At 51.2% G+C, this 23,525-nt stretch overlaps 2 protein-coding genes across 8 annotated transcripts; both read left to right on the forward strand.

Moving 5' to 3' along the window:
* The first annotated feature begins 2,187 nt into the window (after positions 1-2,187).
* On the forward strand, positions 2,188-16,790 carry PIP4K2C (phosphatidylinositol-5-phosphate 4-kinase type 2 gamma). Of its 2 annotated transcripts, none has more exons than XM_084758060.1 (10): positions 2,188-2,465; positions 4,803-4,900; positions 7,563-7,659; positions 8,210-8,353; positions 12,856-13,002; positions 13,214-13,252; positions 13,636-13,749; positions 14,108-14,375; positions 14,539-14,642; positions 14,813-16,790. In XM_084758060.1, the coding sequence occupies exons 1-10, from the start codon at positions 2,292-2,294 to the stop codon at positions 14,891-14,893; spliced, it is 1,266 nt and encodes a 421-aa protein (XP_084614186.1). In that variant the 5' UTR covers positions 2,188-2,291; the 3' UTR covers positions 14,894-16,790. The 2 variants fall into 2 exon arrangements, with proteins under 2 accessions (XP_084614186.1, XP_084614187.1); XM_084758061.1 differs by having other exon boundaries at positions 14,592-14,642; positions 14,813-14,885.
* An 869-nt stretch (positions 16,791-17,659) lies between these two features.
* Positions 17,660-23,356, forward strand: DTX3 (deltex E3 ubiquitin ligase 3). 6 transcript variants are annotated; one of them, XM_084758064.1, is made up of 6 exons: positions 17,660-18,092; positions 19,323-19,387; positions 19,562-19,634; positions 20,048-20,774; positions 21,763-21,980; positions 22,672-23,356. In XM_084758064.1, exons 3-6 carry the CDS (start codon positions 19,606-19,608, stop codon positions 22,745-22,747), a joined length of 1,050 nt encoding a protein of 349 aa, XP_084614190.1. In that variant the 5' UTR covers positions 17,660-18,092; positions 19,323-19,387; positions 19,562-19,605; the 3' UTR covers positions 22,748-23,356. The 6 variants fall into 6 exon arrangements, with proteins under 6 accessions (XP_084614190.1, XP_084614193.1, XP_084614192.1 ...); XM_084758067.1 differs by having other exon boundaries at positions 17,662-18,092; positions 20,029-20,774; XM_084758066.1 differs by lacking the exon at positions 17,660-18,092 and adding an exon at positions 18,167-18,354.
* Positions 23,357-23,525: the final 169 nt, after the last annotated feature.

Raw genomic sequence — 23,525 nt, forward strand, 5'->3', positions numbered from 1 at the left:
ATTTATAAATTATTGACCAATGTGTGCAAAAACCAGCAGCTGCAGCCCCTCCTCCTGGAACTAGCTCACTCTAGTGAGCTATGTGCTCTTTCTGCTGCACATAATAAATGTTTGCGTTACCATGCATCACAAAGTGCGCAGCGCACCTGACCCCAGCGGGTGTCTATAGTTTCCTCAATGTCTGTCATTTCTTCATTCCCACAGCATCCCAGGCGGGTTTCCAGGACTAAGTTGTGCAGGATAAGGAGGCAGGCTCCTTGGCAACTGGAGTTACAAGTGGTTGTGAGCCACTGTGTGGACGATAGGAACTGAACCCAAGTCCTCTGGAAGAGCCATTAGTCTCTTAACTGCCAAGCCATCTCTCCAGCCCTCTTTTTGTTGTTGTTGTTGTTTTGTTCTTTTGTTTTGTTTTGTTTTGAGACAGTTTCTCTGTGTAGCCTTGGTTGTCCTGGAACTTGATCTGTAGAGGAGGCTGGCCTCCAACTCACAGAGATCCACTTGCCTCTGCCTCTGCCTCCCGAGGGATTAAAGGCATGCACCACCACACCTCTACATAGGCCTCTTAAATGATGCTCTGTCTGTCCCAGGGTCCTGCTCTTGGCCCTTTGCTTGTTCTGAGAAATGTCACTCGTGACCAGATTCTAGCCCAGATTACTCTGCTAAATGGCAGGCCCCTGTGTCCAGCTGCGGTCCTTCCCCAGGCTCCAGCCACCACAATCTCTCAGTGTAGCCACACAGCCTCCGCTCTCAACAGCCTTCTTTCCTTCAAATCTCACATCCTCGGTGAATTTTCCAAATTGGCCTTGAGCAGTATTTATTTATTCATGTGTTTGTTTATTCAATGCGGCACCCACACCATAGCACATGCTAGGCAGACACTGTACCACCAAAGGACACTTCCAGCCCCAAACTGTGTATCTGTAGATGCCGTCTCCTCCTCACTGCTTTAGTTCACAAATCTCTGAAACGTTTGTCACCCATGGGAATGTCTGAACAAACACACCAGCAGTGTAAAACACAAAAGCTCTCCTGTGCCCACTTCCCATCTCTAACCTTATGTCTGCGTCTGCCCACGGAGTCGCTTTACTAACAACACAAGCTAGGCTCCTTTTGGTCTTCATCTTTGTGCGCTGTTGTCCGTCTGGGAAGCCTTTTAACATCTAGCTCTGAACTTACCTTTCTTTCTACTTATTTTGGTTTTTTGAGACAGGGTTTCTCTGTGTAGCCCTGGCTGTCCTGGAACTGAGACATCTGCTTGCTTCTGCCTCCCAGAGTGCTGGGATTAAGGGCTTGCAGCACGATGCCCAGCTGGATTTAGCATGCTATGCCTAATAATAGCCTTGGATCCTCTTGGAAGGAACCCTAACCAATCAGCGTTCCTTTCTTTGTGACTAGCACTACCCAGCACATTGCTATAGCGTGTGCGTCCTTATCTCTTAGTACAGCAACCTTCTCCTTGGCTCCGTCAGTGTCTTTAGACTTTTAATTCCTCTAGGGTGGGGATTTTTCTTTGCTTCAACCAGAGGAGAACCAGCCTGAAGGACGTCAGTGTGTTCAGGTTAATTCAATAAATATTTGTTAAACAGATGAATTAATGAACGACTTCAAAAGAAACTTGTGGCCATGAGTAAAAATTCCAAGAGATCAAGAGATGACTTAAGGGTTAAGAGCACTGGCTGCTCTTCCAGAGGAGCAGGTTCGATTCCCAGCACCCACATGGTGGCTCACAACCATCCACAACTTCAGTTCCGGGGATCTGATGCTCTCCTCTGGCGACTGACCAAACACCTATATGCACAACACAGAATAATTAAAAAATACACACTAAATTTGCCATGTCCATTCCTTCCCAATCTCAACTTGATGGAGGGCCAACACACACCTCCGTAATACCCACAACTCGGTATGAAGATGAGGCAGGGGCATGGCAAGTTTGAAGCCAACTTGGACTAGGCAAGGAGACCCGGTCTCCAAAGAGAGAGCCTCGGCGGCCGTGTGTGGCTCAGAGCTCACTCACCGGACACTGGAAAGAACCGGAAAGGGGGAAGAAGCGCCGCCCTGCGTAGCACCAAGCCCGCACCGCGGCGAGCGCCACCCGCGCCAGGTGACCACCGCGCTGAGGGCCGAGGGGGGCGGAGCCACTCTCCGGCCCCGCCCCTCCCCGTTCGCGCGCCCGCGGGCGGGCGGGCCTCCGGTCACGTGACGGCGGCGCAGGTGAGCACCGCTTCCGGGTCGGGCTTCCGAGTCGCGGCCGGCATCCCGCTTCCACTCGCTCGGGTGCGCGGGAGACTATGGCGTCCTCCTCCGTCCCTGCCGCCACCGCACCCGCGGCAGCTGGAGGCCCCGGCCCGGGATTCGGCTTCGCCTCCAAAACCAAGAAGAAGCATTTCGTGCAGCAGAAAGTGAAGGTGTTCCGGGCCGCCGACCCGCTGGTGGGCGTGTTCCTGTGGGGCGTCGCCCACTCGGTGAGACCGGGCCCCGCACCCCGGCCCCGGCCCCGGCCCCGGCCCCGGCCCCGGCCCCTCGCCCTCAGGGTCTTCCGGGCCCCGCGTCCGAAGCTCCTCGCGCTGCCACCTCTTCGCCCACCCCCACCCCACGCCCGGCCTGGCTCCCGGCGCGCCATTCCCGGGTGCCCCTCGGGCTGGCGTCCGGCCGTAGGCTCGTCACCCTCTCCCAGAGTTCCATCTTCTCCACCTGAAATCCACCTCTGTGCCTTGACTCCTTCCTGCCGGGTCCAGCCCCAGGCTACAGACTCTGGCCAGGATCAGGCTCCAGCCTGAGGGACATTAAGGGGGGAGTGGCTCTAAAGGGTTACTGGTGAGGTCTGGGTGCGAGAGTGCGTGAAGCGTGTCGGGGTGCTAATGCCTGGCGAAGGAAGTAGTTTGATTTCCTCTCCACCTTGTTTTCTAGCCCCAGTCCTTGACTTTGGAGTCTTAGCTTTGTCCCGGGAGAGCGCTAGCCTTTTTGGGTCTTTTAACCCCGCTTGCCCTTTGCAGAGACACGGCATTACAGAGAGAAGCTACCCAACTGACCGTGGGGTATGCACTCTCTCAAGTAGCTAACACTTGCCTTTAGTCTTAGCTGTGCCTCCCTGTTGGCTGGAGCGATGGTATTTGGTGTAGAGGGTGAGGAGTTGTTGTGGTCCCAGGGATGCTATTGGTGAACTTTTAGAGGCAGGAAAGGGCTTGGAAGGGTGCAGCTGACGCCATGGGTCCAAAGTGTACCTCCTTTCCTGAGGGCATCTTGGTGGAGGCGAAGCTACTGAGGCAGAGCTGGTTTTCTCCTTCCTCAGATCCGGAGTAGGAGGGATGCAGTGGCCTTAAGCATGAAGGGAGATCTTTTGGTTATCAACTCATTTGAGTTATGGGGGTGATGGAGTTGGGGAGGTGTAAGGGGGCAAGGGAAGGTCGCAGCTTTACTTCGTGGTTGGAACATCACCAGTGGGATGAGATTCCCTCAGTGGTAACAGTATCTTTAGTGAGTATTCCAGTTAAGGTGCTTGATGTGGGCTAGACTGCTCCTACCTTCTGGTGACCTACCCCGTCCCTGGGGAACACGTACAGGGGAGGGGTTCCTTCGGTAAGAACTGGAGGAATTACCTGTAAGACCTGCCTCGCGCTCTGTAGGGTAAAAAATACTTTAGCTTTCCAGGCCAGCACCCATGTGCCTCAAGTGTGTAGAACAGAGAAATTACGGGAGCATATGTCTTAGCCATGATTCAGCCTGCTGAGCAGGTGGTGAGGAGTGGGCAGGAAGCGCTATTGCTGAATTTCAGGCTGGGAATCTCAGTGGCCTTTTTTTCTTTTTTCTTTTTTTTTTTTTCTGGAGGAATATATTCTGTCCTCTTTTTTCTGAGGACAGGAGCTGTTGCATGTGGGATTCAGGTTAGACTGCAGTCTGTAACCTTTGTCAAACGATCAAATAAGGACAGGCAAGACATTCATCTATTCATGTAATAACCAGTTCGGGGGCCCCTGTGTGCCGGGCGGGCTACATCTGAAAGGTGCTTGTCCTTGAAGAGCTGGGACCCAGGGGGGAAGGACTTAATATAAGCTGGGGATTAGAGTCCTGTGGCAGATGCACTATTGGAGGAGGGGGGCAGGAACCTGTAGTAACACCAAGGAGAAAGAACGGGCAGGATTCTGCCCTGAATTAGTGGGCTGCAAGGACAGAAGGGAGCCTATGCTGCCTGCTTCCTTCCTGTTGATGGAGCCGCACTGAGGGAGCAGACATGAGTGATGAGTGTATGAACTGCAGCAGTGTTTGCTTTCTCAGAGAAGAGCCATTCTCCCTTGATTTTTTTTGCCTCGGCAGGTGGCACCTATTGCAGAGAACTGGGTCAGTGATCTGGGGTGTCCTCTTTGTAAGCAGTTACTCAGTGTAGAGACATTTCATTCTCTGCTGCTGTTGAGCCCCTCAGAGCCCCACTGACTCTCCGCACTTTTAAAGCACCTTCTCTTTCCCCTAACAAAGCACGTGTGTGACTGTCTTGGGTTTTTTCCTTTCTTTCTTTTAATTTTAATTTTATTTTATTTTTCTAGAATTTCTCACAGCTTTAAAAATAGTCCCAAGTTGCTTGCAAGGCTTGCCAAATATAAAGTGGCTGTTGGGAGCATGAAGTTCCGTGGGGGGCGGGAGCGTGAGGAGCCGCGTGAGGGTGGCTGACAGCAGTTCTTGGGCAGCAGATGGGGTAGGACACCTCTCTCACTTTGTGCAGTTTGTGCAGTCGGTCTTGTTGAGGGGGGGGGCCTGTGTTGCTCTTTCTTGACTCCAGTCTGCCCCCCTTGTCTTTGGCTCACCAGATCAATGAGCTCAGCCAGGTCCCGCCCCCTGTCATGCTGCTGCCAGATGACTTCAAGGCTAGCTCCAAGATCAAGGTCAACAATCATCTGTTCCACCGGTGAGTGCTCTTCACTCTTCCCTCAGAAATCTAGAAAAAAGAACAGCAGGCGACCAGTGAGGTGGCTCAGTGGGTAGGGAGATCACTGCCAAGCCTGAGGAGAAGGCCCACAATGCCTGGAACCCACATGGTAGGGGAAAACTGATGCCCACAGCATGACCTCTGACCTCCAGATGAGCCTTGTAGTACACACCTACCCACATGCACACAAACTAAGGGTTTAAAGAAAGAAAACGAAACAGGGCCAGGCATGGTGGCCTTTGATGTCAGCACTCAGGAGAAAGAGGCAGGCACATCTCTGTTAGTCCAGCCAGGGCTGCACAGTGAGACTCTTTCTCAAAAATGAAAGAGAACAGCAAATAGTCTTAAAATATTAAATGAGTTGAAAGTTTTAGGTATAGAAGTCAATTTACAAGTTTATGGCCTAACATCCATTCTGATGCAAAAAATAAGTTTTGTGAAAAAACAAACAAAAAACCATCTAAGGGCCAGCAAGGTGGCTCAGTAGGGAGTGGCTCTTGCTTTCAAGCCTGACAGCCTGAATTCAGTCTCTAGGACGCACATGGCTGGGGGAGAACCAGTTCCTGCAACATGTCTTCTGACCTCCATGCATATGCCTTGGCATACACAAACACACACACAGACACAGCACACACATACAATAAGATACACACAACATACATACAACCCTTCCCACAAATACACATAGACACAAACATACACACACTATACACTGAACACAATACACATACAACCCCCCCCAAACACACAGATACAGACAAACACACATACACAATACACACACAACATACACATACACAATACACACTGGCACAACACATAGACATAACACACACAACATACAAACACATACCTGCCCCATACACACACATAATAAATAGCAGGATGTGGTGGCACATACCTTTAATCCCAGCACTTGGGAGGCAGAGGCAGGTGGATGTCTATTCTGAGTTCCAGGCCAGCCTGGTCTACATATCTAACTACAGGGCAGCCAGAACTACATAAAGAGACCATGTCTCAAAAATAAACAATAAATAAATTAACTAAAATTTTAAATATTTCTAAAGTTATTATATTCTTATATTATATGCCTGCTATTTTTCTTCTAGTCTGTTCAATAAATACATTTAAAATCTTTGTCATTAGCTTTTTTTTTTTAAGATGTATTATTTATTATGTATACAGTGTTCTGCTTGCATATACTCCTGCACACCAGAAGAGGGCACCAGATTTCATTATAGATGGTTATGAGTCATCATGTGGTTGCTGGGAATTGAACTAAGGACCTTTGGAAGAGCAGCCAGTGCTCTTAACCTCTGAGCCATCTCTTCTGCCCTGTCATTAGCTTTTGATAGGGATTCTGTGACAAAAGTAATTGAACCTCTAGTCCTCCTTTAGTAAAAATATCAGTAAATACTGTTAATTTTTATACTTGTTTGGTTGGTTCTTTATTGTGTATCTCTGGCTGCCCTAGAACTTACTCTGTAGACCAGGCTGGCCTCGAACTCAGAGATCTGCCTTCCAGTCCTGGAGTTAAAGGAGTGTGCCACCACCACCTGGCAGCCTTAGGAATATTTCTGCTGGGCTTGAGATTTAAGAAATGCTATTGTGGGCTGGAGAGATGGCTCAGGGGTTAAGAGCTCTTCCAAAGGCTCTGAGTTCAATTCCTAGCAACCACATGGTAGTTTACAACCATCTGTAATGAGATCTGGTGCCTTCTTGTAGTGGTGGGCAGGCACACATATGCGCAGAATACTGTATAAATAATAAATAAGTCTTTAAAAAAGAAAGAAAGAAATGCTATTGCTTGGGCGTGGAGTAAGCCCCTGCTTTACTTACATCATTTACCAGTCAGGTGACTTAGGCAGGTCGCTTGCTCACTCTGAGACTGTTGCCCTTTCTATAAAATGGTAACAGCATACTTATTTATTTATTTATTTATTTATTTATTTTGGTTTTTCGAGACAGGGTTTCTCTGTGTAGCCTTGGCTGTCCTGGACTCACTTTGTAGACCAGGCTGGCCTCGAACTCACAGGGATCTACCTGCCTCTGCCTCCCAAGTGCTGGGATTAAGGGCGTGCGCCACCACCGCCTGGCTAACTATACTTTTTAAGGTGATAAAAAGAGTTGAGGCAGGAGCATCAGGATTCAAGGCCAACTCTGTTGCATAACATTTCGATGCTAACCCGGGGCTGAATAAGACCCTGTCTCAAAAACCTCAAACAACAACAAATAAAGTTGGGGCTGAAGAGATGGCTCAGTATTGAAGAACATTTGTACAGCAAGCGTTGAGACTTCATCTCCAGTAGACATATAAAGCTAGGCATGGTTGTGTGTGTCTGTAATTCCAGCTCTGGAGCAGGCAGAGGCAGTGGATTCTGGGAACTTGCTGGCCAGTCAGCTCAGCAGAAACAGTGGGCTTTGGATTTAGTCTCAAAAGCAATGAGGTAGGGGCAGTAAAGGAAGACACTAGGCGTCCTCCTGTGGCCTCCAGATTTGAGCACACACTGCACCCAAATAAAGGCAGTAAGTGAGTACTTCACAGGGTTTGTGAGAATTAGACCAGAAAGTCATGCAAGACTATTTTATAACAGATCTGCTTCCTAAAGTGATACTGTTTTCTTGAAAAACTGTATTTCAGAGAAAATCTTCCCAGTCATTTCAAGTTTAAGGAATATTGTCCCCAGGTCTTCAGGAATCTCCGTGATCGATTTGGCATCGATGATCAGGATTACTTGGTGAGAGTCTATTGTGGGGTGCGGGTAGTTCAACTAGAAAGTCTGTCAGACAATTATGTTTAGAGAACTGAGAGCCTTGGTTAATGCCGGGCGTGGGCGTGGGTGGGCGTGGGCGGCCGTGGGGATTTGAAAATGGGCATCTTTGAAAATGTAATGAAATTAATCAAGCTATACGTACATTAAGAGTTAACCAAAAAAAAGTTTACATTCCCTTTCATTCAGTCATGTGTGGTAATCATATTAAATTAGGAACCCCTGTTAAATATCCTCTCCCCCCTCCCCCCCCTGTTTATTATATTTTATTTATTTGCTGTGGGTGTTGATGGCTTAGTGGATATTGCATGTGTGGGAGTCACAGGAAACCTTTCTGGAATTGGTTCTTTTCTTCTACCACGTGGGTCCCAGAGATTTAATTCTGGTCTTCAGGCTTGGGGGCACTGTTCTCACTGAACCATCCCAACTGTCTGTATTGCAGTCGATTGGCCATTAACCTCGTATCTCTATATAAGACAGCAAGGAAAAGCTCTCCTAGCCTGTTCTTTGCCTCCAGGTGTCCCTTACTCGAAGCCCCCCAAGTGAAAGTGAAGGCAGTGATGGTCGCTTCCTTATCTCCTATGATCGAACTCTAGTCATCAAAGAAGTGTCCAGCGAAGACATTGCTGACATGCATAGCAACCTCTCCAACTACCACCAGGTCTGGCCCCGCAGCTCTCCTTCTCTCCGCCCTGTCATGCGCAGTTCAGTGCCAGCGCACACACAGGCCTCCTGTTCTGTTTCCATAAGCTGTGTCTCCCCAGAGCACTGTATATCTTCTTTTTGAAAACTTAAAGATATAGCCAGGCGCAGTGGCACACACCTGAAGAGGCAGGAGGTTTTCTGTGAGTTCAAGGTTAGCCTGGTCTACAAAGCAAGTTTAGGGCAGCCAAGGCTACAAAAATTCTGTGGCAAAACAAAACAAACAAACAAACAAACAAAAGTTGCAGGAACAGAAAAAAAAAAAAGGCCTCTGCATGCCTGCTCATGTTTGGCTTAACAGGGGGCTGTGGCATGTCTCTTCCCATTGGCGCCCCTCATCTAAAGCCACGGCCTCTCTGTTTATTCTGTGTGCATGAGCATGGCCGTCAGAGAACATCTTTCTGAAATTGGTCATCCTTTCACTATGTGGGTACCAGGGATCAAACTCAGGCTGTCACCCTTGGTGGCAAATGTTTATACCCACTGAACCATCTAGAAATTGATGTTATTTTAAAACTTATTATTACTCATGTTTATTGGTGTTTTGCCTGCATATTTGTCGGTGCACCGTATGTGTGCCTGGTGCCTTCAGAGGCCTGAAGAAGCATCGGATTCCCTGGAACTGTAGTTAGAGATGGTTGTGATCTGCCTTATATGTGCTGGGGATCAACCCATGCCCTCCCAAGAGAAGCCAGTGCTCTAGACCCTGATTTTTTTTTTAATTAAAATTTTTATTTTAAGCTGGGCGCGGTGGTACATGCCTGTAATCCCAACACTCGAGAGGCAGAGGCAGGTGGATAACTGGTCTACACAGTAAGTTCCAGGACAGCCAAGGCTACACAGAGGAACCTTGTCTCGAAAAGCCAATGTGTATGTGTGTGTAGTTACATGTGTTTGCTTATGGTAGGGGGGTGGATGCATGCGCCTGTGCTCATGGAGATGGGGTGTAGCTCAGGGAGTCGAGTTTCTCTTTCATCATCTGAGGCTCTGGTGAGTGAGCTTAAGCTGGCAGGCTTGGAGACAAGCGCTTGTAGCTGCAGAGACAGTGTCGGCGCTGGAGCTAGTTTCGAGTCGTGGAAGTAGAGGGTAATCATTGGGCACGGCGCAGAGAGAGTTGTAGGCAAAGGGAAATAGTGGGGTTTTGTTTGGTTGGGTTTTTTTTTAGATTTATTTATTATGTATACAGTGTTCTGCCTGAATGCACACCTGCAGGCCAGAAGAGGGCCTGCATTACATTACAGATGGCTGTGAGCCACCATGTGGTTGCTGGGAATTGAACTCAGGACCTCTGGAAGAGCGGTCAGTGCTCTTAACCTCTGAGCCATCTCCAGCCCAAAAGTAGTGATTTTTAAAAGCAAGGAACCATGAAGGTGTTTGGTACTAGGAAATGGCAGAAGTCCTAGCGTAGCTGTGTGTGTGGTGCTAGGGAAACTAAGGCAGAGCCAGATAATGAAAGGACCTATAGGCTGCAGGAAACCCTAGCTTTATCCTGAAGATAGTTTCAAGAACCCTAGCATACTATTTAGAAAGAAGGTCAGGACGTGCATCTCACACCTAGCATGTGTGAGACCTTAAGCTCTTCATGGCCACCATAAGCAAAAGAAGACAAAAAAGTCTAGGGACAACCAGCTGACAGCGAATAGAGAATGGGTGGGAGAGGGTGCACGTGAGGACAGAGGCCTGAGTTAATTTTAATAGTGTGGTGAGAATGAGGGGCGTCTGGATGAGCAGTGTGAGGTGGCCATGCAGCCCGGGAGGACTCTGGTAGTGAAGGCAAAGGAGCCGGTTTCTAGAGGAAGAGTGTGCAGAATTGGACATTGCTTCATCGGTGCATGCGATGGCTGGGGTGTTTGTGGGCAGAGAATTCAGGAAAGAATAGACTCGGAGAGCCATTTTAGAAATTGTATGTTGGGCTGGAGAGATGGCTCAGCAGTTAAAAGCACTGACTGCTCTTCCAAAGGACCCAGGTTCAAATCCAAGCACCCATATGGCTGTAACTCCAAGATCTGACACTCTCACACAGACATACATGCAGACAAAACACCAATGCACATAAAATTTAAAAACAAAAACAAGAAATTGTACGTCAGTAAGTGCTCACTAGAACCATTTGTTGCCACTTAGAATCACTAAGGAAGACTGTGGAGACATCCGCAAATAAATAGAAACAAAATCTTTCTTAAAAATAAAAGTTTTAAGCAGGGTGTGGTGGCCATACCTTTAATCTCAGCACTCAGGAGGCCAAGGCAGGTGGACCTCTGTGATTTCGAGGACAGCCTGGTCTACAGAGTGAGTTCCAGGATAGCCAAGGCTACACAGAAACCCTGTCTTGGAAAACCTTAAAAAATTTTTAATTAAAAAATGTATGTGGGTGTTTTGCCTGCATACAGACATGTACCACTTCTGTGCCTGGTTCTCTTGAAGGCCAGAAGATAACAGATACTTGTAAATGCTGGGTTGGTGCTGGGAATAGAACCTGCGTCCTCTGGAAGAACAGCCAGTGCTCTTAACCACTGAGCCATCTCTCTAGCTCTTTGTTGACTACTTTTCTAAGGTTATCTTTCGAGAAAAGTAGGCAGAGAGAGGTTTTGTTTGAGATGGGGGATGTCTCATGTAGCCCTGGATGGCTTTGGACTCACTGTGTAGCTGAAGACAACATTGGACCTCAGATCCCACGACTTCTGCCTCCTGGGATTGCCAGCTGGGCCATATCCCCAGCCCAAGAAAGGGTCTCAGGATGACCTTGAACTTACGCCTCTCCTCATTGGCCCCTAACCCCCCAGTGCTGGAATTACAGACATGCATCATCATACCCAGATGAGGAATTCAGACTGTGGGCAGGGAATGTAGCTTACCTGGTAGAGTGTTTGCCTATGTGCATGAAAACCAGCAACATAGAGACAAGCATGGCACCACGTGACTGCAATCCCACACCCAGGGCAGGACAAGCATGGCGCCACGTGCCTGCAATCCCACACTCAGGGCAGGGAGGCCGAGGTTCAGAAGCTCAAGGTCACCATTGGCTACATAGTGAGTTTAAAAGCAGCCTGGCCTACCTGAGACCCTGTGACAAAAAGAAGATAAAAGAATTCAAATTGAGAGCCAGGTTCCTTTAATGCCAGCACTTAGAGGATGGAGTAAGGAGGACCAAGTGCTTATTTGATTTATTTTTAATAATTTAACAGTTATTAACATTTTATTGCTGTATCTGTTGGGGGCTGTTTTGCCTGCATGTATGTCTGTGCACCATATGCATGCTGGTGCCTGTAGAGGTCAGCAAAGACCTTCCAGTTTCCTGGAACTGGAGTCATACGTGCTTGTGAGCCACCATACGGGTACTGGGAATCGAACCCAGGTTCTCTGAAGGAGCCATCTCTCTGCTCCAAGAGTTTATAGTAAGCTTTATTTGAGGCCAGCCTGGCGACATCTGACTCCAACTCAGAAAACAAAACAAAAATGGGCTAGAGAGGACTCAGTGGTGATCACTTCCTGTTCGTCTGAGGACCTGAGTTTGAGACATGTCAAGTGGCTCACAGCTGCCTGTAACTCTCGTTCCGAGGGATCCTCTCCTGGCCTCCTGGGCATTCACACAGACACACAAAGATTTTCAGACATAAGTCTTTGCCGGATGTGGTAGCACACATCTTTAATCCCAACACTTGGCCAACCTGGTCTACAGAGTGAGTTCCAAGACAGCCAGGACAAGACAGTGAAAATTTGTCTCAAACAAAGCAAAAAAGCCAGAACAAATCAAATTCATTGCAGATCTCCTTGTAGACATTTATAGTGCAGGAACCTAGCCCACCAAGAAGCACTGGTTTAGATTAAATCATTTCATTGATAAGTAAATCTTAAATTTAGCCCTGCTTCTGTGACTATTTACACAGAGCCTAAACAAGAATATGCTTCCGTTCCTTGAGAAATTATCAAAGTAGCCAGGGAAAATGGCTCATTCTTAAAGTCAACACTTAGAAAGTAGAGCAGGAAGATGAGGAGTTCAAGACCAACCCCAGCCATGTGAGACTCAAACAAGAAAGAAATGAAAATGCTGAAATGAGAATCAGTACTTTAACATTAAGAGATAATTGCAGGGGCAGGCGAGATGGCTCAGAGGTTAAGAGCACTGACTGCTCTTCTGGAGGTCCTGAGTTCAATTCTCAGCAAACACATGGTGGCTCACAACTGTCTGTAATAAGATCTAATGATCTCTTTTGGCCTGCAGGCATATATGCAGGCAAAATATTGTATAGTAAATAAATAAATTAAAAAAAAAAAAGAGGTAATTGTAAAAAGAAGTCAGGAGGTTGGTTTCATTACTGGGTGACCAGGCTCTTGACTTTACAACCTTTGTGCTTGAGGCTTTTGCCTGACTCTCAGTGGCAGTGCTTGGATTCCTGTCCCTCAGCTGTCAGTGCGTCTCCCACCCTGCCTTTCTTATCCCTTCCTCGTTTTCTTCCCCAGTACATAGTGAAGTGTCATGGCAACACACTCCTGCCCCAGTTTCTGGGCATGTACAGAGTCAGCGTAGAAAATGAAGACAGCTACATGCTTGTGATGCGCAACATGTTCAGCCATCGCCTTCCTGTGCATAGGAAGTACGACCTCAAGGTGAGGAGGAGGTAACCTGGGCTAAGGGGTACGACCTCAAGGTGAGGAGGAGATAACCTGGGCTAAGGGGAAGGCTGCTTGTGGCCTGAGACTGGGGAAGGCTTGGCTGGGCTGTGACAGGCGGGGTGCGCATTTGACTGTTCACCTCAGGATCCCGGCTTCCAGCGGCTCCTGTAGTCCTTTCTTCTGACCAAGTCTGCTCTCTCCGTAGGGCTCTCTAGTGTCCCGGGAAGCCAGCGACAAGGAAAAGGTAATATTCCTGTGAGGGGTAGGGGGAGTGAAAGGGGTCTCCTTGGGAGTGACCTGGGGGTGCAGCAGGGGCGGCTGTGTTGATGCTAGCCTAGGTTACTCCATATTGAAGGTTTGGATTGGTGGCAACGCCAGGCTTGAAAAACAAAATGCTCCTTTCCCACACCTCATTCTGGCTCGTGTGTCCAAGTTGCTGTTTTTACGGAAGGAGGAGGAAGAAAAGTCAGCGTGGAGGGTATTAACTGTGGTCCATAGCAGACCGCGGTGGGTGTGATGTAGGCTCAGACTGCTGCTGTCTTTGAAGCCTCTGAGGTAGAGAGCCCTGATGGCGCAGGGTCCCTCTGCTAGGGACACACTCCCAAGACTCTCTCTCTCCTGTGCTAGGTTAAGGAGCTGCCCACTCTGAAGGACATGGACTTCCTGAACAAGAACCAGAAAGTCTACATTGGTGAGGAGGAGAAGAAGGTGTTTCTGGAGAAGCTGAAGCGAGACGTAGAGGTGGGTGGGCCGGGTGCCTGTGTGGGGGTGAGGGGAGGAAGTGCAGCTTGTCCTCTAGTGCTCTGCCTTGAAGTCCTCTTCCACCCAAGCAGGCGGCCCTTCTTGCATTTGGGGTTTTTTTGTTTTGTTTTTGTTTTTGTGTTTTGGTTTTCTAAATGCAGGGTTGAGGATGAAATAGGAGAAACCCCTGGGCCGGTTGGTGGGGTGAGGGTGGGTGGGTCAAAGGGTGCCCCTCTTAGATGCTAGGACTCAGGCCCTTGCTCACTGGCATGCTGTGACCTCAGTGTCTGCACCCCTTTCCTGGGTGGGGCCTGGAGTGGTGGGAGATGGGGATTTCTGATGTGTCCGTGGGTCTCAGTTTCTAGTGCAGCTGAAGATAATGGACTACAGTCTTCTGCTGGGCATCCATGACATCATCCGTGGCTCTGAACCCGAGGAAGAGGGGCCCATGCGGGAGGACGAGGCCGAGTGGGATGGGGACTGTAACCTGGCTGGCCCTCCTGCCCTGGTGGGCTCCTATGGCACCTCCCCTGAGGGCATTGGAGGCTACATCCACTCCCACCGGCCCCTGGGCCCTGGAGAGTTTGAGTCCTTCATCGATGTCTATGCCATCCGGAGTGCGGAGGGTGAGAGAGAACCTGTAAACATAAGGGGGTGATGGGGATCTTGGGGGACAGAGACCAGGGTGGTGGATGGAGGAGCCACTTAGCTTTTCACAGTGAAACTGGCTCCAGGGGAACAGGAACTGGGACTGTGTGTGCCCTTTCCTCATTGTTAGTCTCTCCCCAGGGGCCCCCCAGAAGGAGGTGTATTTCATGGGCCTCATTGACATTCTCACACAGTATGATGCCAAGAAGAAAGCAGCTCATGCAGCCAAAACCGTCAAGCATGGGGTGAGAGTCCCCCAAAGCCATTCCTTCCGGGCTTGACTCTTGTCTGGAAAAAGTCTCTGGGGTCAGAGCAGTGGGGGTGGGGGGTGGAGAGAGGCTGAGGGGAAGAGGCTGAGGGAGCCGAGCAGGGAGGTGGGAGGGGAACCTGACGCGTTGCTCCATGCTTCTCACAGGCAGGAGCAGAGATCTCCACTGTCCATCCAGAACAGTATGCCAAGCGATTCCTGGATTTTATTGCCAACATCTTTGCCTAAGAGGGGGCCTGGCTCCGCGGTGATTGCTGCTTTATGTTGAAGGTGGCGGGTTCTGAGAGGCTTAGGGGAGCTGGATTTGGCCACTACTTCTCCTTGCTAAATTCAGGCTGCAGGCTCCTTCCATCCAAATAACTTCATCTTGGTGGATAGGCTTTTCCTGCCCCAGAAATACGCTCTCCTTTCTCCCCTTGTCCGTTTTCCTTGCCTCCCATAAGCCCTCTTGCTTCATTAGAGTGTTACTGTTGACTCTCCTAAGTGCCTTGATCTTTGAAAATATCTTGTTTCTATGAACTAGGAGGACCTGGGGGTAGGGGTTGTTTGCCATCCTCGAGACCTGACTGGACAGTGGACATGGCTCAAGCAACTGCCCTGGATGCACTTTGCTGTGTGGAGGGAACTGAGTGACTGGATTTTGCTGGTACCTGTATAGGGCTCTTTGTGGCGTGCTTCCTTCCTGGTAGGCCCTGGAATGGAGGGCTTTCAGGAAACTCCAGATGTGGGTGCAGGCATGCCCACATGGACGATCTGGCGGAGGTGAGGTGGAGCATGGTCAGCAGCCTGGTGCCTCACAGAGGTGGGACCTAAGCGGACTTTTGTGACTATGCAGAGAATGGAGAAGGTTCCTGCATTGACGACTCTCCGTTCTCTTCTTCCACCCCACCCCACTTTCACTCTACCCATGAATACTTGTGGATGCAGGAGCCCAGAGGGGGCCAGCATAGGTGCAGGCGTGAGGCTTTCCAGAACCCTTCACCGTTGCTGGAGATGGGGGAGAGCAGTGGAGGCTGCAAGGGCAGGTGGGAGGGCAGGTTCACTCCCTGTGTGAGGTTCTTTTTCTGTCCAGTTCCTCCCAAAGTTCCTTCCTACAGAAGGGAATAGCTCTGCCTGGGTCAGTTTCCATAATTTCAAGAGCACAGCAATCGTGAGTGTGGGAACCTCCCCATCCCCTGGACATACATGCACAGCACACTTCCTACTCCTTCTCAAACCCTTTTCTAGTTGGATTTATTATTCTGTTCCCTTCTGTCCCCCTTAAACTGCTCATGTGTCTCCCAGGGGACAGATGGCCTTCCTTGTCATCTTCACTTTCCACCCCCAGAGAGGAGTCAGAGCCATAACTCAATCACCCAGTCCCCTCCAAAGATAGATGAATCAGCGCATGAGATCCTCAGAATGCAGAGGAGCTGCTAGGCATGGTAGCTAGGAGGTGAGTCAGAGTCAGAGTTCAGGGCCAGCCTGGGCTACAGAGGGAGACCTGGTCAGCTGATCTGGGTTTGAGCACTGGAAGCTAACTCAGTTGGTAGAGTGCTTGCCTAGCAAGTACAGAGCTCTGGGCTCCGGCCGCAGCACCACGTGAACCCAGTGTGAACCCAGTGTGGCGGTGAGATCTAGCACTTGGGCAATAGTGGCAAGCAGGATCAGGCATTCAAGGTCGTCCTCAGTTACAGGCAAGTCTGAGGCCAGCCAAGGATACATGAGACTATCTTGGGGAAAAAAGATGCTAAGATGAGATAGTCTTTGTCCCTGGCCAGAGCCTTTGGAACAGAGACACTCATCCTGGAGGTAGGGGGTAGGCACTGAGGGCACAAAGCTGCTTTGCTGTGTAACTGGCCATGAGTTGCTCAGGGAGAAGCTCACCCTTTCACCTTTGCACCAAGGAGGCAGCAGGAGGAGGGGCCTGGTAGGTCTCTTCCATCCTGCAACCAACCTTTCCCATTGAATGCAATAAAGTGACACCAGCAGCCGTGTTTATGGATTATCTGACCATGAGGTTGTGTATCATGGGCAGGGTGGTCATCTTCATTTATTGCTTGTTTTCCATCAGTTTGTTTTATTTAATAAAACATCTGTATTCACTCCCAATATCACAATAAAATAAATTATTTGATCCAAATAATTCTCAGAATGTTCTATTTTTTTCCCCTCTGAAAACTGAGAAATCCTGTGATTAAGAGATACAGAGACCAAGGGGAAAAAAAAAGATACAGAGACTAACTGAAGACTATTGGTCTTCAAGGTGTTGGGGCCCTGAGTGTGCATGTGTGTGTGCATGTGTGTTTCTAAGATGGCTGTGGACTTAAAGGTGGGTGGAAAACATTGGTCAGCTTCGTGGGAACTGAGCACTAATGGTGGCCAGGGAGGAGTAGGATGAAGCGTCCCTCTCCCCCCCATGCTCTTTACTCCATCTCTCCAGTGGGCCTGCGAGTGAGCGAAGGAATTCTGTTCACCCAGGCTTCCTGGGAAAGCTATCTGCTTAGAGGGCAGGAAGAGTACAGCGGGGTCCTGGGAAAAGTGAAGCCGTGACCAGTCCTCCAGTTCACGGGGGGAGGGGATGGAGGGGGCTAGGTGACGTGGTGGTTGCTAGTCTGGGAGATTCAGTCCTGCCTAAGGAGGTCCTTGGCTGGTGGAAAAACCTGGCTGGCTGTGGCCCCAGGGAAGAGAGCTGGAGGAGGCGGAGACAGCTCTGATGGCCAGCCAAGTTTTTTTCTTTGGGAATTTTTAACTCTATTTGAGCCACATACTTGACACCAACACCAAGCCATTTTAAAGGATCTATCCGGTTTTTGCATTCCGCACCGACCTGTGTGTCCCTATCTGGCAACAGGCTGTGGGGGGTCACCGGAGGTAACACTGTAGGAAGGGCATTGAAGTAGTTTAGGCAGGGTTTGTTTTGTAGTACCGACACTAAAACTCTTCCCACCCAACGTATTCCTTTAAAGCTCTTTCAGCGTAAGATTTCAAAACTGCCCTCCCCTCCAAATCCACCTACCCACCGACACTGCCATCCCTGCCAGTTCCCAAAGGTGCCACGCAGCTAGCTGGGAAAGAAAAGGGGAGAGGGCTCTTCCGGGAGGAGGAAGCCAAAAGGCTGGCCTTTCTAAGGGATTTCACCTCCTACCCTTGGTTACATGACGCCACCCCTCCCTCCAAAGACTGGAACTGCGCCTCCATTTTTGTTTTGGGGCAGAGAGGCAGGGGCTCCTGGGAAGGAGGGGTCAAAGGAAACGGTGATTGTCACCCGCAAAGGAGAAAGGGGTGCTGTCCTCCCTCCTTCCCTTCAGTCTGCACCCCGGCATTCCCTTCCACCTTCTCGGGGTCTCCCCCCACCCTACCCCCCCGCCCCTTGTTGCTAAGGCCCGGACCGTCATCCCAGCAACAGCCTCAGTCATGTGACCGGCAATGGCGGCGCTGACGAGAGGTAGGTGAGCCCGGCGCCCCCACACCCACCGCGTGCCACCCCAAGGCCGGGTCCGCACCCTCCCAAGCCCCCCTGCTTTCCTCCGCCCCCTCCTCCGCCTTTGACCCCCACGCGCGCGCGGCGTGGGGGAGGGGGCACCCCCGGGGCCGGGCCCATCATCTTTCCGCCACCTCCAGCCCTGGCCTCCATTTGGGGGTTCTGAGGGCCGCAGTCGGGTGGACACACGCCCTCACCAAGCGGCGGGGCTCCGGAGCTTCCTCCAGTAGGAATGCGGGAGTTGGTCTCGGGTTGGATGGATCTGGGAGCAGGTCTTGGGGAGAAGGGTGGCGGTGCCTCAGTGGACACCCCCCCCCCCAGGGGACCCTTGCCCTTTCTCGCCGTCCCTGCCAGTAGCTGCTGTCTGGGCTGAGAGTCTGGTCTAGTGTCCGGCCTGGCTTGCCCCAGAGGAATGCTAGACCCAGACTAAACTGTGGCCCCGCCTCCCTGTGCTGTGCCAGCAGGACTTGGAGCTAGGACACCTAGCTCCTGGGTCCTCTCTACTGGGGAGGGGGGCATTTGAGCATGCACAAGACCATGCAGGCCGAGACGCTAGGTTTTGATGTTAAGGACACTATAATGAAGGCACAAACGGGACAGCAGCTTCTTTTTGGATCAGTCAAGGAATTGAGGTCACATTAACGGCCCCTCTTCCTAATTGAGCTGCACTTTGGAGCTGAATGTGGCTGGGCTCACGGGGAAAACCTCCGGGTCCCACTAGCCCTCGAGCCCCGCGCCTCCTAAATGCAGCCTCAGGAGCTTCGGGCTAGGGCTTTAAAGGTGATGAGGAGAAACTTTGTTATCGCAAGGCCCCTATCACTTTTAGCTGGCATCCCTAACAGACTTCAAGGAAAGGTCCCCGTCAACAGCAGGGACTTGAATTGTTTGAAAATGTGGAGTGAAGAAATGAGTTGAACATAGGACTGTTTCTGTCAGTGTAATCTGAGGGAGGCGGCAGGTACGACCTTCATCCTGTGAGGGCCGGTTTGTTTTTGGTTTTTGGGGGTTTCCCCCCCTTTCTTCCTGTCTTTATCTGCACCTGGGATCTCCCTCTGCACTGGGGACCTAGCCTGATAAAGTTCCACAAGTAACTTGGAGAGAATTCTGCAGGGGAGGAGAGGAAATAGGAGAGTGTTTCGTTTCGGGGCTGGTGGGGGAAATGCTATGGTAACTCTTTACCTTCCTGGTCCCCAGCTCTGGTCAGCTGAATGTGGAAGAAGAGAGACACCTGCAGCCATCATCTTCCATGGTCTTCTCAGGTACCTGCGCCCCAAGGAACCTCAGCCCTCAAGTTCCTCCCATGTTCATAGTAATCCCCGTTGCCTTGGCCCTCCCTACCCAGGCTCCTGTCAGTTTCAAGGGCTCCAGGAGTTGGGGCCCGCAGGTGTTGGGCAATCAGTTTCTTATTTCTTTTTCTTTGCCCATCCCACCAGGCCACACGATCTCCAAGTAGCAGGGAAAAAGACAGTGAGCCTGCATGCCAATTCTAAGCTCTTCCGGATCAAAGTGAGCAAAAAGTGGGGGTGGGAGGTCTCCCTCCCCTTTTGAAGAGCTTTTTATTTATTTATTTATTTATTTACTTATTTATTTATTTATTTTTCTTTTCCCCCACCCTGAGGGGAAGGGGCAGGTTGTTGTGGTCAGGGGAGAAATGGAAGAAGTTAGCAAGGCTGGCGCTTGCCTTAGACAAGGACGGAAACATGGAAACTCTTGTTTCCCAGCAGGTGCTGGGACTACGGGAGAGAAGGGGAGATAGAAAACCTGTTTGCAGGAAATGTTGGGGGTTGGCTTTGAGGGAAAACAGAGGTAATGTGGGGTCTGCAAGGAAGCTGAAAGTAGGGGCACTTATATGTGTCAAATGGGGACTCCCCACTCTGAGTCCTTTTCACCCTGGGGGCAGTGTCGTTCGTCCTGTCCAGAATGGCAGCCTGTGGAGGCACCTGCAAGAACAAAGTGACTGTCCCCAAGCCTGTGTGGGACTTCCTGAGCAAGGAGACCCCAGCCCGGCTGGCCCGGCTTCGGGAGGAACACCAAGTGTCCATCCTCATAGATGGCGAGACTTCTGACATCTATGTGCTCCAGCTGTCCCCACAGGGTCCTCCCCCGGCCCCTCCCAATGGGCTCTACCTGGCCCGGAAGGCTCTCAAGGGGCTCCTGAAAGAGGCAGAGAAAGAGCTGAAGAAAGCTCAGAGGCAGGGGGAGCTCATGGGCTGCCTGGCTTTGGGGGGTGGCGGGGAACACCCTGAGCTGCACCGCCCAGGCCCACCTCCTCTCCGAGCAGCCCCGCTCCTGCCCCCAGGAGCAAGAGGGCTCCCCCCTCCTCCCCCCCTGCCCCCTCCACTCCCTCCTCGACTCCGGGAGGAGGCGGACGAGCAGGAGAGAACCTGCCCCATTTGCCTGGGGGAGATCCAGAATGCCAAGACACTGGAGAAGTGCAGGCACTCCTTCTGCGAGGGCTGCATCACCCGGGCCCTGCAGGTGAAGAAAGCCTGCCCCATGTGTGGCCGATTCTATGGGCAGCTGGTGGGTAACCAGCCCCAGAACGGGCGGATGCTGGTCTCCAAGGACGCCACCCTCCTGCTGCCCAGCTACGAGAAGTATGGCACCATTGTTATCCAGTACGTCTTCCCGCCCGGCGTCCAGGGGGTAAGAACACAGACCTCCCTCCCTGCCTGTTCATTTTCTCCAGGTTCACCCTCCGACCTAAGGATAGGTGACGTGGGGAGTCTGCTGTTAGGCATCATGCACTCTTGCTGTCTCCCACAGTGCTTGATGACTTGGTGCTCTGGAGCTGGGTTGGGCGGGGGTGGGGTGGGGTGGGGTGGGGTATCTCCTTGAGGCCCAACTGTTTGATCGTCATGACCCAAAGACATGTAAAACTCAGGCATGAGGGCTAGACTATAGCTCAGTGGTAGGGCACACACCTATCCTTTGAGGAGCCTTGAGTTCAGTCCCTGGCCCCAAGAAAACCAAATCAAGTAAGGGAATAAATCCCTTAAAACCAGGTATGACAGGAAGGGCTTGAGGACTGTTACCCTGACCTGCGGTTATGACAGTCTTGGTAGAGGCAAAGTCTGGAGTTCGTGACCCAGGTGAAGGGACCTGGCCATTCTAAAGCTAGGGGTGTTAACTGTGTTCTAGATTAGGAGACAATAAAAGCTTAAGGAGTGCTGAAGGTAAACTTCAACTCTTTCTCTTCCTGCTGGACAAAGAGCCTAGAGTCCAGCCGGTTCACAGAGGGACAGGGGAACTCTGAAACAAAGAAATAAAAAGAAATGGAAACATAAGTTGGTGACAGAAGCATTAGTATTTTAGGTTGGAGGTAGGGGGGATGGTGCCAAAAGATAAAACTTGTCTTAGTTGTCACATTTTTGCTGAGTTATCTGGAAAGTAACGTCAGCCACTTCTGAGAGCCCACATGTTCCTGAATTGAGACTTGAGGGGTTAACAGTAAGAGTTGTGTCCAGAAACAGGCTCCTACTGCCTACGGCCCAGTGCCACCCTTTCCCTGGAAGGCTGGCAATCTGTTGGGAATGCATGGACAAAGGGCAGGCCAGACTGACCACCCCGCCCCCCACATCAGTCTCCAGGCCTGTGAGACAGCCAGCGGCTCTCTGCTTCCTCTTCCTCTCAGGCTGAACACCCCAACCCAGGGGTTCGGTACCCTGGTACCACACGGGTGGCCTACCTCCCGGACTGCCCCGAGGGCAACAAGGTGCTGACCCTGTTCCGAAAGGCATTTGACCAGCGTCTCACCTTCACTATCGGCACGTCCATGACCACAGGAAGACCCAATGTCATCACGTGGAACGACATCCACCACAAGACCAGCTGCACAGGGGGACCCCAGCTGTGCGACTTCCCCTCATCTCCCTCCCCTTGGCTCCTCCCCTTGTCTCCATTTCCCTCCCTAGGCTCCTCCCCTTGTCTCCATCGACCTCCCTCTGGCTCCTCCCCTTGTCTCTGTCTGCCTCCCCTGACTCCTCCCCTTGTCTCCATCGCCCTCCCTCTGGCTCCTCCCCTTGTCTCTATCTCCCTCCCCTGGCTCCTCCCCTTGTCTCCATCACCCTCCCTCTGGCTCCTCCCCTTGTCTCCATCACCCTCCCTCTGGCTCCTCCCCTTGTCTCTATCTCCCTCCCCTGACTCCTCCTTTGTCTCCATCGCCCTCCCTCTGGCTCCTCCCCTTGTCTCTATCTCCCTCCCCTGACTCCTCCTTTGTCTCCATCGCCCTCCCTCTGGCTCCTCCCCTTGTCTCTATCTCCCTCCCCTGACTCCTCCCCTTGTCTCCATCTCCCTCCCCTGGCTCCTCCCTTTGTCTCCATTTTCCCTCTCTCCCCTCTGGGAGTCTCCTAACTGGAGAAGACCACCCCACACCGTTCTGCCACCAGTCTGTTTTCATCTTGGTCCTGATGTGTTCAGCTTAAGAACAACAACAACGGGAGGGGTCTGAATTTGGCCTCTACTGAGTCACTCAGAGTGAGGGTAGGTAAGAAAGAACAATTCAAAAGAGCTAACGCTGACCCTCAATTTCTCTTCGCCCCAGGTTTGGGTATCCGGACCCCACCTACCTGACTAGGGTGCAAGAGGAACTAAGAGCGAAGGGCATCACAGATGACTGAAGGACCTCCTTTTGCCAAGGCCCCTGCTCGCCTCTTCTAGGGTCCAACGGAAGCCTCTGTACTCCTCTCTCTCTGCCCCCTACACCACCCACAAGGGGACTTGTCTGACTGGGGTGGGAGTTCCGTGGGGAAGGGGACAGCCTCTAACCCTGCCCCCCACTGGCCGAGTGCTTCGGTGTCCTTTGAGCCACTCCCCTCTGGCAGAGGCTGTTTCCAAGGCCCCCACCCCCCCTGCACTCCGTGTACATACTCTCTATGCCCCTGCTCCTCCAGGGTCCTTGGCTTTTCCTGGTATGTACCGTGCTCCAGTGACTGAGCTGAGAAAGGACCTGGGTAGGGAAGACAGGGGTCTCTTGAACTCCAGCGCCTAAATACTGTCTCACCTTGGACTGATAATAGCCGCCTCCCCCCCCCCCCCAGCCAGCTGTGTGTTAAGATAACAGTAGTCCTACCTTAAGGGATCCTTTCTCTCCTGTGTCTGTCTCTGTCAGTCTGTCTTTCTCTCGCTCTTCTCTGCCCTATAAGGAGCCTCCTCCTCACCCTGATCTGGAATTGCTGCCAGACTGTAGCTTTTAATTTAATAAAAATAAAGTAAAATATGCAACTCTATGCCACACCCGTTTTTCTGTTCCTTGGACAGAGTGGGGGCGGGGTGGGGAGCAGGACCCGCCTAGAAGGAGATGGGGTGATGCCTGAATCCCTTTGCTTCCTAAGGACCCTGGGAAACAGGGTGGGAGTAGTCCTGGGCGCAGCAATAACCCTGCAAAGCCCTAGGCCA

The sequence above is a fragment of the Acomys minous genome (assembly GCF_964271855.1).
Source record: "Acomys minous genome assembly, chromosome: 15".
Lineage (NCBI taxonomy): Eukaryota > Metazoa > Chordata > Mammalia > Rodentia > Muridae > Acomys > Acomys minous.

What these genes read in the sequence shown, in the direction of transcription:
- PIP4K2C (XM_084758060.1), top strand. Translation starts at nt 2,292, where the DNA reads ATGGCGTCCTCCTCCGTCCCTGCCGCCACCGCACCCGCGGCAGCTGGA. An exon ending in ACCTCTCCAACTACCACCAG is followed by an intron (nt 8,354 to 12,855) that starts GTCTGGCCCCGC and finishes TTTCTTCCCCAG; the next exon opens with TACATAGTGAAGTGTCATGG. An exon ending in AGCTGAAGCGAGACGTAGAG is followed by an intron (nt 13,750 to 14,107) that starts GTGGGTGGGCCG and finishes CGTGGGTCTCAG; the next exon opens with TTTCTAGTGCAGCTGAAGAT.
- DTX3 (XM_084758062.1), top strand. Translation starts at nt 19,903, where the DNA reads ATGTTGGGGGTTGGCTTTGAGGGAAAACAGAG. An exon ending in GGCTTTGAGGGAAAACAGAG is followed by an intron (nt 19,935 to 20,047) that starts GTAATGTGGGGT and finishes CGTCCTGTCCAG; the next exon opens with AATGGCAGCCTGTGGAGGCA. An exon ending in TCCCGCCCGGCGTCCAGGGG is followed by an intron (nt 20,775 to 21,762) that starts GTAAGAACACAG and finishes TCTTCCTCTCAG; the next exon opens with GCTGAACACCCCAACCCAGG.